Raw genomic sequence first — 17,521 nt, 5'->3', positions numbered from 1 at the left:
TCGTGCTAGTGATTCTGTTCCTTGTGATTTTGCGCGTCAGTCATACCAGACACCGGTTCATACAACGGTAAAATGCAAGGATTTATTATTACAACAGTGGGTCATAGGCTCGATCACCTGTTGCCTCATTTGGCCATAGATAGTGACATAAAAGTATTTTATTTATTTATTTATTTCAGTGATAATCTTTGAGACTGCCACTTTAACAACATGGCTTGTTACTAAAGGTGTTGTACCAGTAACAGTAGCACGCCATGTGATCATAAATTATAGAGTTGTACTGGAGTCAAAGACTTGAACCAGGAGATTGACTTCAGTCCTGGTCTCAGTTTCACAGAGACAGACTTTGACTGTGGCTTAGATCAAATAGTCAGACTTCAGATAAACATTTAAATTCATCCCTTGCACAAAGCAGTTTAACTCCTGACTATCTTAAACCGGATTGTGGTACAATGAATTCTGGGTAAATTAAGAGTTTTTTTCAAAATAAAAAAAGAACAATAAAAAGCTGTATAATCTGATAAGGAAAAATAGTTGCTGCAGTCTCTAAAAACTCCTTCACTTTTCTTTGCTCTCTCTCATAACAACTTTAGCAAACCACAAATTATGAGCCATGTTTTCCTGTGTTTTTTTTGCTGTGTGTTACTTGTCAGCACAGGTGTCACTGATTGTTACCATGGTAACACTGGTTTTAGGCCTGAGTTAGCCTGTCTTAAAATTAGTCAGTCTCAGTTTTGTGAAGCAGTCTGACCTGCATTAGACTAATCTATGAGAAAAATTAAGACCGGACCAAAGCTACAGACCGGTCTGAAATATCTTTGTGAAGCTGGCCCCCGATTCCCAGAACACGTGACTCTTCTTTGGTGACTGGGACTTGGACTTGGACTCGAACACTAGGGACTCATGACACAACTCAGACTTGAGGTTTTGGTGACTGGACTACAACACAGGTGGAAGCACATTAGAGATGTCTGCTCTTCATGCTAGCCTGCTTGTTAAGAATTAAGTTGTTGAGATGAGGAAGTAGGCTACACTACAAATTCCTGTGAGAGCAAATAGATAATAGATATTTTTTTAATGCTGTTAGACAGTTGAAGTCCACATTAATAAGCCGTCTGACTTCCGTCTGATTCACTAGTCTCCTGCTCCAGCCATGGAATCACTGAGAAGACAAACTGCTGTAAACTGAGGCATGGAGAATTTTTAGGAAAATCACTAACCACATAAATCTGCAGCTGGTGGCTCTCATACCCAGGTTCATCATTAATGTGCAATATTTAGACAAAATAATAGGAACATTTTAAATTTAACAGTAGCCTGAAGTGTGAAGCTTATCATATTTAATATTTCAGATATCATCAGGGTCATTTTTTTGGTGTGTGGTTTAATTTAATTACATTATATTGTGCAGTATTCCTGTTATTTTGTTATTCCTTGTATCTATATAAACCTTACAAGTAAACCCCTTAAACACCATTTCAGAAACTTCCTAGAAAGGAAATGACAATCTATATTATGAATGAGACGACAAAGTGGCATAACTAAATCTCTTCTATGAATACTATCACACTAATAGTCTCTTCAGTGAGACTTTTCCTTTCCAAAGACATTACCCATACAAATGCAGACTGATGACTTCTATGGGAATTACACAGCAATTTACAACGCTGCCCCATTCACGCCCCATCCTGAGCCTCAGTCTCATTTAGCACCTGTGATGGCTGCAGTGCCGCATGGAGGGGAGGTTTCAGCCTGTGAAGGTGGCCTGAAGTACGTGTCCAGCATGGGGAAGAGACATTGTCTAATTGCTTGGCTGGAAATAGCCTGTGGTGGGGAGGGTTTGCTCAGCTGGTGCACAGGGAAAAGGGATTGCCCCATCCTGTTAAATCACCACCCTGACCTTTGCCCTCACTGTGGCCACTCTGGCTGATGCTACTGCACACGGATACACACGCCCAGCACTAATACGCATGAGCATACACATGGACAGACACAGAGAGACACACATACAATATATCACTGACATGGCTGTGGTAATAACAGAGATGACCCCAATCATCAGAGGCAGGAAAAAGGGAAACTGAGCCCTATTCCCTTGCCAAGGCTACATTTTATCGCTCGCCCCCATTGTGCCCTCCTGATGACATGGCATTGGAGGTTGATCACTTGTAATAGAGTCTGGCCGAGGTGCAGATTAAAAGTACAAATCACATTGTGAACAACTTGAGCAGAGCTGCAATGTGTAACCTCCATCTAGGTGCGAGGGCTTTAAACCACAGTGCTCTCCTGGTTCCAATCGCACAGCTTCACTCAGGGAAGATAAGAGATAACAGAGCACAGTGTTGGGACAAAACATCAAAGGAGCTGCGTGAGTGTGATGCTTCAGCGAGGATATTAACCCAGACGTTCCTGCCTCTCAGCACATGTGGCTGGATGTGAACTTTCTTATATTCTCTCCCTTCTTTTCTCCCCCAGCAGCAGATGGAGGCAGGTTGAGGAGCAACTGCGATGACGTTAATTTCCCCACACGTGGGGTGTCTCCTGTGAGAAGGAGTTAAGTGCTGCTCTCTTTTTCGCCCGCGCCACACGAAATGTTCCCACCGGTGAATAAAATGTCACGTCTGCTGATGAGCGTCACCTCACTGATCCATGAAGCTCAGCAGACAAAGTTCCCCCAGAGAGAGGGGGATCTTGAAATAACATGATGTTGTTGGACTGAGTATAATCTCAGCATGCATCTACTGCTGCTTCCCACTTCTCCCTGGAGCACAGAGGGGAAGGTCATTCATCAAAAGTCACATATTAGTCATCAAAATGTGAACGGCATGGGGTCGAAATAGTGACCCCAGATCATACTGAGATGCAGCGGGTGTAGAGGTCAGCCGTTAACAGATGACTCCACATCAACCAAATGGGAAGACGGAAGAGGTGGGGGCGGTTGTTGGATGTACTGTCGCTCTCCTCCTCCCAGACTGGGAAATGAGGAAGACTGACAAATGAGTGCACAGCAGCTGGATAGGTCTCATGAGAAATCTGGGCTGGCTGCAGGCAAGGCAGACAGAGTGGGATGATTGGCTCAGGTTTGGCTCAACTCCCTCTCCACAGAATATCCGCCGTCTCCAGCCACAACATGCAGGTTGTTCAAGGCGACATACGGTTGAGTGCCGTGAGTGTTTGCATGGTGACACACTGATGTTATGGCTCCTTTTCCAATTTCTTCTCATTTGACATGGCACAATGACTATGTATTTAAAGTTCAGACTGTCAGCTTTAATTTAAGGGTAGTCTCAGATGGACTGGTTGCGATGAAGAGGTACAGTCATTTATTTACTTACTCTCAACATCCCACATTTGATATTAATACTATGATCGTTAAAGTATGAATGTAGGACGCTGAATTGAAAACATGAATCAAAAACGTTGTACGATTGTAACACCCGACTGTAGGATCTCAGGCTTCTTTTCTAGATTTCTGGGAGTTAATCAGCAAAGCAGAATCCTGATAGTACACTTAAACCTACTCTGTATCCATCTGAATACTCCTGAGACCAAAAACAAGAGGGAAAACGTCCAAAAATGGCTGCAGCTCCTCAGTCATTCATCCAATGTGTGCTGTAAAAAGCTTATATTCACACCGTAATCTGTGTCATTTTACATCCAAAGTGCTAAGAGCACTGAGCCAAAATGTTAATGTAGTGATGTTCCAATGGAGCTGATGGGGCTCCTCTTCATGCATATGCATATTCCACTATCCTACCCAGAATCCCCTCTGCAACCCTCTCCCAACCTGACTCAGGTTTCTAAAAACGGTAGAAAGCTTAACGTCTGTGACAGCAGACGTCACACTGGAGGAGAGCGACTTTGATGAGACCGTGCTTTTAGAGGCCTCTTTTGTTAGGAGGGAGCGAATCGCGCTTTACAAGATAAATCATCCCGCTAGCAGCCAGCTTATACCGAGTACAACGAGATAGGGTTGCCAAGGAAACCCTCCTGGAGAACCAATGATCTTTTTTTTTTGCCGTACCAGCCTCCTTGATCTGTGCAAACAATTAATACCTTACCCAGGCAGAAGGGAGGGAGCCGGGGAGTGGGAGGCAGGCGCAAATCCCCAGGTGCTTAGCACAACACCACTCTCTCCCTTCAGCTATGTGAATGAGGACATGAGGTATAAAAAATGTCACAAATGGATATTGCACTGGAGGACACTGAAGGATGATGTATGACTCATTGTACATTAATTCAATGAGAGAACAGCGTTTAGTCCATAAATCTAATCTGCACACGTGCTGTAGCACACATCACTAATGTCCTTTTAATGAATGTTTTGAATGCAGGGCCATAAAAGTGCCATTATATCCCACCACGTCCATTTGTGGGGAGGCATTGTACTGGTGGCACCGCAGCTGAACAAACCAAGAGAACTCCTGATGCTCAGAGCTGCTGGGGAGCCATTAGGATCCATGAGTGACTTCGACTAGCCACAGATCAATGCTCCAGGGTCCTATCTATTACTGACATCCAATTATAGCAATGGACGTCCGCTTAGCACTGCTACTAAGTGCTTTAGTCTTTTTATTGACTACCTGTCAACAGTCTGCACACAGTGGAGCCATTGGCTAATAATCAGCTATCGATCTATCCACATGTCAAGATCACCAGCATGTTGTTAAGTGTGTAGAGTGCCAGGAAGGCGACAGTGGTCACAGTAGAAAGACATAACACTAACATGGGTATGACGTGTCCCCGAGTCATGAACAAGGCATTTCACATCGTTCAGCAGACGTAATTAGAAAGCTCGTTTTGTACGTTTTTGATTACTGCTTGCTTGCAATAAAAGTCATTACCCAACACATTAACTAAATGAGGAAATTGGCCATAATCAAAAATATGTTGAAACTAGAATTATGGCCTGGATGAGGCGGTGGCTCAACCGTCCTGGTAGGCAAGTCAGGTCACAAACCTGTGCGTGCTATCCTAGAGCTGAGCGGTGAGCACTGGAGATGGCAGGAGGTGATGGTGCCTGCCTGCTTCATTGATTAATTACAGTCATTAAGTGGTTAGAAAGTCACCTCACCTGGTGTAAGGGGTGGAATTCACCAGCTGATTAAAATTAATCACAGTCAAAAAGCTGCAGGAGGCCGAGGCCCTGGGGAGCACGCCGCTACTGCTTCTATAAACAAACATGACTTTCTTTCTTTTCTTTTTTTTAAATTTCATGGACTTTTATTATTCAAAAATACAGCACAAAAAATACACACAAGAAAAAAAATGGTTTTCACACAGTGTGTAAACCCCAAAGGAGATCTTCATACAATATTAGTACGCAAATTTAAAAGCTACAGTTAATATTGTTAGTAGTAGTTGTCATTAATGTTCTGAGCACATAGAGGGACAGTAACAGGATTACCTCCCTACGAGCTCGTACAGCTTGTCAGCAGGTGGAAGTCTAACTAAAATCTACAGGGGCCCCTCCTGACAGCAAATTCTCCTTGTACAATACACTTGCTCCCACACACACACACACACACACACACACACACACACACACAAAGTTGACACAGATGTAATTCTTTGTCTAGGCAGGCCCAGGTCTGGTGAAAGAATATAGGTGCCAAATTTGTTTCTACAACTGTCATGTCTCCTTTGATGCTAGGATTCACACACGCACACGCACACACACACACACACACACACACACACACACACACAGTCAGAAATGTCCAATCATACCAGGGAGCATTTACATTGTACTGACAAGCCCCTCCTCTTATGTTTTCGATATAGATTTGCCAAGCACAGCACGCCAGAGCATCACAGATACGTACAAACATCATCTTTATATCATTCGACTGTGTTGTGAGTAGATAGGGTTACTTCGACAGAAATATTTATACATACAGCCAAAGCCATTTATGTTATTTCTTTCTTTTTAAAAAACAAAAGCACATCGACTTTGCCAAAGTTTAAATAAAGTTTAAAAACCAACATGAAGTCATGTTTGGAATACAAAATAAAAGCTTTATGACACCGATAAAGGTTTTGTTAAGCGGTGGGTGAATCTATATGAGCTGAGCAGGTGTGGGGAATCCTAGACTTGATCTGATTGAGGCGACAGGAGACAATAGGCTCACTGATTATTATGCTGCTGTAGTGGCTGTGGATGATGCTACTGCACATAGCACAGTGCACATTAGCAGAGGTGCTATGGCACAACTCAACTGGGGCAACAAGGCACAATAGAAGTCATTAGAATCCAGCTGTGAGGGCTGTGCAGAGGTGAACTGAGGGGTGGTGTGTAAGGCTGAAATAAGGAATAGAATAAGGCGTTGGAGCAAAAAGAAACAGTCTGCCCACTCCCAAGTAGTCATACTTTTTTTTTTGTTTTTTTGTTTTTTTGTAAAGTAACAGACAAGATGACGTGTTGGGCCTCCAAACATTTTTCCAAACAAGGGAAGAATTTGTCTAAGAGTCGAATAACCCACAAACTGCAAGGACTGGCTTCGACTGCCTGAATGAACCTTTACATTATCCAGCAACGACTAACTGCAACATGAAGCCGAACCAAAGTGTTTGTAATGTTGACACTGAGAAACAGTACTCAGCATTGTAAGGCTTATCACATTTGTTCCTCTTTGTGGGCACTTTCTTCACGCACACGCAGGCTTTACATCCTTCATTAAAAAGTCCAATTAACACTACAGACGCCATGAAAGGTTTCATATTGACCACAGAGAGAAGGTTAATCAAGATATTGGCTCCTTGTAATGCGACTGCAAATAAGGAGTATAACATATGCAGCACCACTGAGGGGGGTGACTGCTACTACATATGAAAATTAAGATGTGGGGCTTTTGTCCTGCTAATGAGGTGTGTGTGTGCTTGGGGAGATCTAAATGTTTCGGGGGTCATTGAGGTTAGGGGTCTGTTGACAGTCAAACACAATCAAAGCTGATTGCTCAGTGAACCTTGTTGTCCAGCTGCCCTCATTATTTGCCTATACACTACCTCCTCTACGGTCTCTGGAGGAGGGGTGGGGGGTGGGGGGTGGACACTGGCCTTTTATTGTTTTTTAAGCTTGGTCAAGAAGCAATAATCCACCCAATCACATGATGTGATGGCTTGAACCTCCCCCTCCCCTCCAGCCAATCCTGTCCATTTCAGCCCCCCCCACATAAATCCTGACTGGACAATTCAAATAGCAAGCGATTCAACAGAAAACGGCTGACCTAAATAGACTGTTTTCAACTCAGTCGAAAGATTAATTCAAGTCTGTGAATCTTCCTCTAATTGGTCTTTCAGTTTTTCCAAAGGTCAGTCCATCTCATTTTACAATAAATGAATGGAATTAAAAATATGTCAGAAACTAGTAAAGACCGGATCACCTGACAAATGATCTTACTGTTATGGAGGCTTTTAAAGACAATAAATGAACAATATATTTCCCCAAGTCCCATCCACATACATAAACTTATATTCACGCACACATACTGCTGCAATTTTACACATACATGCATGCATACAGCTGTACAGCGGGCCAATTAGGGGCCTGGATCTGATTTGAACATACAGTATCTCTACAGCAAGGGCCATCTATATCAAAAAAAGACATGCATTCATTTATGTACAATATAATTTGTATATTGACCATTCTGCTTTATATCCACACTAATTCATTTTTTCTGTGAGAAAGTCCAGGAAGTAAAATTCATAAAAGTTTTTTTTGTATTTGTATTTGATAAAAAGTTTATGTGCTCTGTTGTGATTCCAGTACAACTCAACTTCTCTTCTCAGCACCACAGCAGAGCCAGGTCTTCACAAGAGGAGTATACTCCCATTTGTAAATAATTAAGAGCTAAAAGTCAGGTGAGTCAGCCCATCCCAGCTCTTGCTCCATCTTCATTGGCTTGTGTCCTTCTCCCTTCCTCCATTCTCTCCCCTTGTTACATGGTCCCTTCTCAGGAAGAGGACATGCTAGACAATTGAGCCGTCCCTGTTCTGGGCAGGGATCATTACGGGGATGGCCCCCATGCGGCTGAGGTTAGGGCCGGCCATCTTGGCACCAGAGGGTGGGGGCAGAGGGTTGTGGCTGGGTGGCCTCTCGTACTCCTCTGATGAAGGAATCTTGTCGTACTGGGGCTTCAGGGCGTACTCGTGCAGGTTGGAGGGCGACATGGAGCCCAGGGAGGAGCGCTGGCTGCCCACGGTGAAGCTGCGCGCTGTCGACACACGGCTCTTGGGAGGGGGAACGTCCTCTCTGAGAGGAGACGGAGACAGCAGCACATTTAGACAATAAGACAAGACTGTAAACTCATTTTCATGAGCTTACCTGAGCGTCAAGTCAAAGAAACGGAATATGGAAAATGATTTTCTGAGGTGCTATAAACCATAATGAAGTCTAAGTGTGGAATGTCTGGCACTTGCTGCCCACAGTGAGGAAAACAATGAATACTCAAGAAGTCTGCATGAGTCATTTCAAGAGCAAAACATGACTTCACTCAATAAAGAGGGACAACTAATTGGAGTTGCCCGTTTGATTGGTTGTGGCAGTGTCTGCACTGCTCAGCTGCACTGACTTTGTAATAGCCTGTAGATATTGAGCCGAGCAACCAAATGCAGCTATGCCCTCTACTCCCTCTGCCACCACATTAACAACTAATAAGCAGCAATAATCCAGTTAAATGCTCAATCAAACTGAGCCTGAGGGGCCAGAGCTTGTTTAGTCCATAGCTTCATGCTGTGGTGTTTCAGTGAATGTGTGTGTGTCTGTGTACACGAGACAGGACCAGTGGTCTAATCCTCTTTGTCCTACAGCATGAGCAGTGTCACATTGTGGTCTTAGACAGATTCAGTCCGCAGCAGAGTGATAGTAAGCCCAGTGGTTGTAAAGAGCCTGTGGGCCGGATGCAGAGTTGGATGGCGAGAGGGAGGGGGTTAGGGTAGGTGGCTCTGGAGGGGGAGGGGGGTTGGGGTGGGGGGGCAGCCAGCAGCAGACATGACACAGGATCCACAGAGCAAACAAAGCTTTCAAACTGATTACCACAGCTGTTTATTTGAGGAGGGGTAAAAAAAAAAAAAAAAAAGAAAAAAAGAAAAGAAAAACGCTGATGGAGAAAAAAACAACGTTTTCATGGTTGTTGGGGCTGTTGGAGATGTGTGTGCGTGTGTGTGTGTATATCCGAGATGACCACTGGTCAAATTACAGCTCAGATTAATAATCACATGTATCCTCTTGCATTCTCTATGCTTACCTTTAATCCAGGATTATAAACCTGAGACACATTTCTCATTATGAAGCCGAGACTTCACAGTATCAGAAAATATTCCTCCATCAAAAGGGAGCTTTGGGTATCTTGTCAGCCAAATCTCATTGATGTTTTAGAGAGTTTACCTTATCTCATTGCAGATTTCCTTCTCGTACTTCTTCCTGTGACGAGCACGGCAACAGCAGAACAGGATGATGGCAATAATGATGAGGATCAGCAGTACAGTAATGATGGCTGCTGCAATGATGCCTGGAGTGTTGGGGGCTGGACAACACAAGGAAGAGAAGGGATAAAAGGGTGAGTAAACGTAGCAATGATTTGTAACACTAATAGTCCTTAAAATATATTGCTGGATTATTTTCTAAAGAACATCGGGGTTCTTGGTTGTGCATCTTTTTTAAGATTTAAAACTTTTCTTAAGTGCAACAATCACCAATATGACCATTGTCCAGCTACTAGAGCTACAGCTAAGGGACGAGGCTGACCGCAGGTGGCAACAAGGAGTCAGGGCAAGAATGAATACCTTTGGCTCTTTGGCTGAACAGTATACAAAAAAATGTTGCCATCATTTTGGCAGATATTGTGATTGCGTTACGAGTCATGATTTCAGTTGGAATGGTTTTGCATTTCATTTTCATGGAAACATTTTTTAAAAGATGATGATGTGATTTTTGTTGAGTCTCGTACCAAACAAGCATGTTCCTTTAGGTCTGGAGAATATGATCTGTAGGCTGAGGCGTCTCTGTAGCACCACAACGCTTCCTTTATGGTCTGTTGTGACACATTTTACCATTAACAAAATAATTGCAGTGATTTGGATTTTGCACTTGGCCATATTGCAATTTTGATAATATTTAGATTCATTTTGCAGCCCTATGTCACACCAACAAAAATATTGGACCTGAGCCAGAAAAAAAAAACAAGACTCAGTAACAAGACCAAACAATGACAGCTGTAGGAAAAGTAAAGTAAAACAACAGCAGCATCATGATCCAGCTCTCAGCTACAGCTGCTCCATGCTGCTGCAGTTGAAGATGACAGCGCTGTCACAGCGTGTGGTACCAGAGCTTCTACTTCCCAAGACGATGAACAGCAGACATGCTGCCTAAATCCTCAAACCATGTCCATGACACTATTCAAATTTCTAAGTGTGATGGAATCTTTAGTGGGATTTCTACGTCAGTGGTGGAAGCACAGAGAAGACGACTGTGTGATGATGCTGCCACTTGTCCATTAATTTTCTATGTTTAGAAATGATAAACTGGCAGATTTTTACTGCAATCACCTCCATCTTCTATTTGTTGGTGAGGAAATACTGAAAACAACTGAGCCTTGACAGTTTGTGTGCCAGCAATGATAAATGTACTACCAGTGCAGCTACAGGAATAATATACTTTGTACTGAAAAGTTCATTTTTCACAAATGTATCATAACACTCTGGATCCCGTGTGCACACCTTTTAGTCCAAGAAAGAAACAAAGCAGTTTCTGAAACGTAAAAGTAAAAGATTTGTACTAATTATGTCTAAACAGTTGCTATGGTAACACAGTGGGGGTCATTGGTCTGTACTGAAATATTTCAACTAGAGATGATTAACAGATTATTAGACAATTAATCAGCAACCTTTCTGATGATAAAATAATTTTCTAGTTATTTTTTAAGAAAAAATTCTGAACATTTGATGGTTCAAGCATCTTCAATATGAGTATTTGCTTTTGGTTGGATAATGAGACATTTGATAACACCACAGTGAGCTCTAGGAAATTTTGATCACCAATTGACACTGTTTTCTGATGTTTTACAGACCAATCAATGAATCGATTGAGAATATAACTGCTAGATTAATTGATTATAGAAATAATCGTTAGCTGCAGCCCTTATATCAACAACTATTTGATGGATTGCCATGTAATTTGGTAACGCATTCATATCCCCTCAAGATTTGAGGGGATAAGATCAAAAAGAGTTTGTTGATCCTCCAGTGACATATCGGGTCAAGAATTTAATTTGTTAATTTTGTTAACGCAGTAAATATTATATCCGCTAAACACAGCTGTGTCTAAGTATAACTTCACAGAGCTGCTATCATGACTGTAGACTCTTAGGTTTGTTCTCAGTATTACCACGAGTAAATATATATATATATATATATACACACACACACACACACAGTATGTATATTCTAGTCACATGGGGTAAATAACTGTAGGGGTACAAACCCTTGAAACAAAGGTTACCATACTGTATCTGTAAAGGCTCCAGTGACGTGCTTTTGTATTCCAAAAGTACAATTCTGATTCACCTTTTTGTTTGAGTTCAGGTACATTAGCCAGCTGACCATTTGACTGTACTTTTAAAGAGGTGGTCAGAGAGCAGAGCAACAAGTCTAAATATGAAACAGGGTCATCAACATGAAGTTAGCTAGGTACTCACGAGGTGTTACGTTGAGATATAGTACACACTCCTCAGTGCCAACACGATTACTGGCAGTGCAGCGGTAGGTGCCAGATGCGCTGGCAGATGCATTCCTCACGTTAATGGTGCCTCCCACAGGATCTGTAGTGAGGGCGAAGAACACATCATTGAAGAGATGACAGTGTTAAACAGAAAGCAGACCTGTGTGAAGGACTTGGTAACTGCTTTGTATTTGTTTGGGAGTGATTGTGAAAGGGTCCATTACCCAGCACAGCAGAGGCGGGCAGCAGCTTGCTGTCACTGGTCTTCTCCCAGCTGTACTGCAGGGGGTTAGTGCCCTCCCTGGATATGCACTTCAGAACAACGTCTTTGCCTTCCTGTGTGGGGCCTTCGGTGTAGCAGCTGGGCTTGGACGGCTTCACTGTGAAGTAGAAGGGAGTGATTGAGAGAGGTGAAAAAGAGCAGGCACATCCAGGTGGTCACATTAACTCAGAACAACACGGTCCTCCTGCGGACAAACCTGCTTATTTTTCACTCTTGAATGTTGTGTGCATGCTGTGTGTCTGTGTATTGTGTATTCTGAAAGTTGATTTCCTCCCCTGCTCAAAGCACCAGTCATCAGCGTAATGAGAGCAGTAATCAGAGTAATTGATACAGCTGCTGTCATTACAGGAGCTGTCACTCAGGATATTTGCAATGAAGTATGGAGCGCTACACAATTGGACACATCAACACACATGTGCGAAGGGTGGAGGCAAAGCTTTCTGTCTTTAAGCAGAATGTGTGCAAACACTCCTCGGCCAGCCAACATGTTGGCAGCAGATGAGATGGGGGACCCAAAAACAAACAGAGCGCCAAATTAAAAGCAGACTGACTCCAGCGAAACCCAGACACACAGGCAGCCAGGTGAGGAGGTAAAGGGGGAGGGCGGGAGAGAAAAAGAGAAAGTGAACTATGATGGGTAATTTTAGGAAAGAGAAAATCTGAGGCTGTTCTGTAAGTCTGTGCTCTGTGCTGACTGACAGAAAGCTGACAACATGGTGTGGTAATGGGTTCTGTAACAACAAAACCCTGGAGTGGGACTCTCCAGATCTGAACCAGGTGTCAGGCAGGAGGGGGGAGCTTAACAGGCATAACCGTAAGGATTAACAGTAGACTGACAGTACTGAGTGCTCCTACTAATCTAATAAACACACATAGGGTCAGGATGGAGGGGGCAATACAGAGAGAGCAAAAATTAAGCGAGCGGTGATGGACAGATGGTAGTGTGAAGGGAGCCAAGGCTGTACAGCTCCTAACTCACTGGCCTGCTCTTTGGTGCTGCTGCGTTGCACCTACATACACACTCATGGGCCACACAGTAAATGTCAGAGAGAGATGACATTTTGAATGCGTCTTTTAAAGGTGAAAGTCAACTCGACATGTCTAAGGGCTCGAACACACACAGCTCCTCATATTAGGACGGCTGTCCGACTAGCAGATTTATTTGTTTGAAAGATGAGGTCAAAGAGGAAGGTAATGGAGGCTGCAGGAGCACAGAGAGATAACGGGCAGAGCGATGCAGCCAACCTGGCTCTGTTAAATGAACAATGAATAGAGATTTATGAGGTGCACAAGGCTATCCTGCAGACTAGATAAGCAGAAAGGGATAGCTAGACTGTGGTATTCATTACAGTCAGAAGGCGCACAACTTCAGAGAGTGACGACTGAATGTTGAATGGTAAATGGTAAACTGAAATACAAGCGACTAGTGGTCACTAAAGCCAACTAGACAGATCCTGGATGTGACATGGATTGTCTGGAGGCAGGCACAGCTGAGAGACTAGCTGTTGGGAGTACAGGTGGGGTCTGGTCAGAAACAGTTGTGAGCTGCTGACATACAGAGCTGTACTGCAGGTAGGTACTCTCCTTCTGTTATCTTCAATGTCCCGCTGCAACCAGAGGAGAATACACCACGAGGGATGCTACCTGCTGTACTACACTACCCAGACACCATGTACACTGCAGATGTCAGCATGTATGTGTGTATACCTGCATATGGCAGTGTTTGCGACAAGCAACGGCAACACCCAGTGTATAAATTGAGGTATGTTTATGTTTGCGCACACATTGCATGTGTGTCTCTCCTGTTCTGAGGACCATCCACCTTGTGACAAGATCAACCTGAAGGTAAAAATGCAGAGCAGGCAAGATGTCCTCGCCTCTCCTTGTCAGTGTTTCTCTGCTTAGAACACCCCAGACCCCTGGGGTCAATAGCTTGCAGCCTGTCAGCTTCTGTAGCCTCCAGCTTCTTCTCCCTCTCTCACACATGCACAACTCTATAGCTTATACATGTGCATTTTAAACACAATCAAAGTTAGACTTACGTTTTTTTCACAAACCAACAATCAAAAGACGGAGTTAGGACCTCGACCATCTTGACAGTCGATACTACAATATAGTGACAGTGACCCTGGAATAATCATAAATTAAATGTTTTCAGAAATAATTTACAAGGAAAGACACGTGGGTTTTTGATATTTTACCACAGGCACCTGAGCAGCATGAAATGGATAATAAATGTAAGTGTAAATTAAATGTGCAGCATATTAGACTGGTATTGAATCAACATACAACCTCACTCCTATGCTGTTTACTCTTCTATGCAGGATTGGTTAACTTGGCAGTTTTGATGAAACGGGACTGGGATTAAACGAAATGTAACAATAAGCATGAAAACAACTGATGAATCATCAGATCATCTGACTTCCCTCACTGGTGAGGAATGTGGAACTGCAGCACAGAAGAGAAGCAGTCACAGCAAATGTTTCAGCGGTGGTGAATCACTGATTCCTTTTTTCATGTTGCTTCTGGTCAGATCAGTTTTTATGTAAAACAGCCTCCCCATGGGCCTTAGTCAATGGTTCTTGGGTCAGATGTAGTTACAGTAAATGGTCAGATTATCTTTGGCCATTCATCGCTTTTATGAGGTAGCTGCTTAGTGGTGCCATAAAACATGACATCAGAGGAACCTGTTTGTTTTTCTGATAGCTCGTGTCTTTCTGGTCAAGCTGGTTGGTGCAGTGCAGCCACTTTAGTACACATGATATCATGTCAACAGGAACGAGCAGCCATTCTCTGGAGCCTGTCCTATCTTTAGAAAGGAGAAACTATTCTGATAACAGGGCTGTGATAGCAGCACAATACGCAGCTTATCCCACAACACACACACCAGTGCGGCGCATGTGGGTTGTTTTTCCCCATATGCAAATACCAGGCAGGTTTCGGGAGGCGATTTACTTTCGACATCATTTAGTCAGTGGACCGACCAGCAAGGCCAATGTGTGTGAGTGTGTGTTTGCTTAGGCAGTGAATCATCTGACTTATACAACTCTCATGTGTCACCCATCTCACCCTGTGCAATAAAAAGCCAGCTGAGTGCATAGACTCCATTTATAAGATTTATCCAGCGTTGTCTTTAAAAAGACAGGACACACATTGTTTGCTTTGAAAATTATTATTCTATTAATTACCTACATCTGTACTATCTGGCTGTACTAATGAGTAAATTCAGGTTTTCAAAATGAATAATATGTATTCATATTATATCACCAATTATTCAGTTCACTGTAATTGAAAACAGACATTTATCTGACAAACTGCAAGGAGCAAATACTTAACATAAAATAATAAAACATGACCATAATATTTGGTGGTGAAAAAAAAAAAAAAAAAAAAAAAAAAATTCAGGATTATGAATTTAGACATAATCAGAGAGCATCTCGGGTGAATACAGAATTGTATCACAAAGAGGGCAACACTCTGCAGCCACTGGGAAGGTTATGCACTCGATTTTAGAAGGGATTACATCAAAACAGCCAAGGAGGGCAAAGGGCGTGTGATTTGGTGCATTTCCACTGTGTGGAGAAAAAGAATTTACCCTGTGAGGAAAAAAAAAAAAAAATACTGCTAGCCTAACATGAGTGGTATCAGTGGTTTGTCCGGCTGTAGCAACTGTTCCACTCACCCATGACGATCAGCAGCATCTTCCTGCTGCGGATACCGGGAGCCTTCTTCACCTTACACTGGTAGGTGCCCGAGTCTGACGATTTCAGCCCCGTCAGGTTGATCGAAGCGTCCCCGTTTTTGGGATCGGCTGAGTTGAAGTGGACTCGACCCTTCATGGGTGCATAGTAGTCCTCGTAGGCCCTGTCGCCTGAGTACAGGATCACCTGGTCATGGAAAGGGAGTGCAGGGAAGAGAGTTAGAGTCAGGAACTTGAACCAACTGAATGATGTCATGCATCTGACTTATCTGTTTATGGTAATAAAAGTCCTTCTAGAGAACAAATAAAGCAAAGGCCTTGAAATAGCTGCTGTGTGCTTTCTGAAAGCAAAGGCCTTGCTCACTGAACCAACCAAAATATATGGAAGAGAGAAAGCACCGTTTCTTTTATCTCTGCAGTGCCCTTCAGCCTGTGCTGCTCTGCCCTTTCTGTGCTTAAGAAGAATGAAGGTGGAACAAACAAAGCCACCACTGTGAAGCCAAATCAACACCTGCTGTGTCAACAAAGAGCAGTAGCCCCCAGATCTGTCCAACTACCCCCCCAGTACACACACACACACACACACACACACACACACACACACACACACACACACACACACACACACACACACACACACACACACACACACACACACACACACACACACACACACACACACACACACACACACACACACACAGAGTCAGGGTCTTGAAAGCAGCAAGGAAATGCCTGGAAATAAAGGCCAGGTGGAGCCAACAAGCCCTATAGCTGGTAGCAGGGGTGATAGTGAAGGGGAAAAACAAAAATACAAGGAAAAGAACGAGGAGGGAAGAAGAACCGCAAACAATGAAAAGAGTTCTCATTCTCCTTTAAATACACTGGCATATTCTTCCACATTTCCATGGAGACAGTCATCAACAGGCTTTTTCTGTGCCACGATCAACACCAGGCATATGCACTGCAATACCCCTGGGTGGAGAGGAGGAGAGAAGAAATACTAAACATGGCAGGAGGAGAGGAAGAATAATGAACCCATCAGAGGAGGCAGAGCACTCAAAGGAAGCATGAGAGGAGCAAAACAAAGGGAAACCGAGTCACTGAGGTTCTACTGAGTCTACACCAAGTTGCCTTGGTGCTCCATTTCCAACTGGAAGACTAGTTTCTGGAGCTGCAGGGTAGGCACGCTCTCACTGGGTGCTGTGTTCAGCTTGTACGTATTAGCCATGTAAACAGGTAACTGGGTTGAAATTCCACTTGAGTCTCAGGGGAGGGAAACATATCTTTCTAACTTCACTGGGGATCAGAGCATCAACAGTAATAACAGTGATATGTGAAATGAGACGACAGAGGAGAGGAAATTAAATTGCCCCAAGCTAAAGAACTCTCACTTGGCTTCAACCACTTCACAGGCACACAAATAGGAGTGCTTACACACACACACAAACGCACACACCTCTAACAAAAAAAAAAAATCTTAACTGCACAATAACCTTGAGAATCATGATCCAATGAAAAAAAAATCCCATAAAGAGCCTGGGGAATGAAAATGAAAAGGGCAAATGACTAGACAAGCTGGCAGAGGCCGGAAAGGACAGAGGAGCACCACTGTCTGCTGTGTTTCATAACAGATAGGTCACTCAATGATACAATCGCCACCTGGTCTGGACTCGGTGGACAGATCATGCTGCACAAGTAAAAGACCTCTATTGGCCAGGCTTAGTTTCATCAGACACATGTAAAGATGAGGTCATTGTCATGTGATGCTGTTGCTCAGGGAGGGAAGAGGAAGAGGTGCAGATCATTTGAGAGGCAA

At 43.4% G+C, this 17,521-nt stretch overlaps 1 protein-coding gene across 1 annotated transcript in view; it reads right to left on the bottom strand.

The window, feature by feature from the left end:
* Positions 1-5,187: 5,187 nt before the first annotated feature.
* Positions 5,188-17,521, bottom strand: part of cxadr (CXADR Ig-like cell adhesion molecule) — a 39,427-nt gene continuing 27,093 nt past the window's right edge. Inside the window, exons 3-7 of the mRNA XM_056398045.1 lie at positions 15,685-15,889; positions 11,944-12,099; positions 11,697-11,819; positions 9,389-9,527; positions 5,188-8,254 (exon numbers count right to left, since the gene is read on the bottom strand). Coding sequence (XP_056254020.1) covers positions 7,972-8,254; positions 9,389-9,527; positions 11,697-11,819; positions 11,944-12,099; positions 15,685-15,889 — 906 coding nt within the window. The 3' untranslated portion in view covers positions 5,188-7,971. The remainder of the gene's footprint in view (positions 8,255-9,388; positions 9,528-11,696; positions 11,820-11,943; positions 12,100-15,684; positions 15,890-17,521) is intronic.

This window comes from Seriola aureovittata, chromosome 15, assembly GCF_021018895.1.
Source record: "Seriola aureovittata isolate HTS-2021-v1 ecotype China chromosome 15, ASM2101889v1, whole genome shotgun sequence".
Lineage (NCBI taxonomy): Eukaryota > Metazoa > Chordata > Actinopteri > Carangiformes > Carangidae > Seriola > Seriola aureovittata.
The sequence above is the reverse complement of the archived record's forward strand: the minus strand, read 5'-3'. Positions and strand labels throughout refer to the sequence as shown.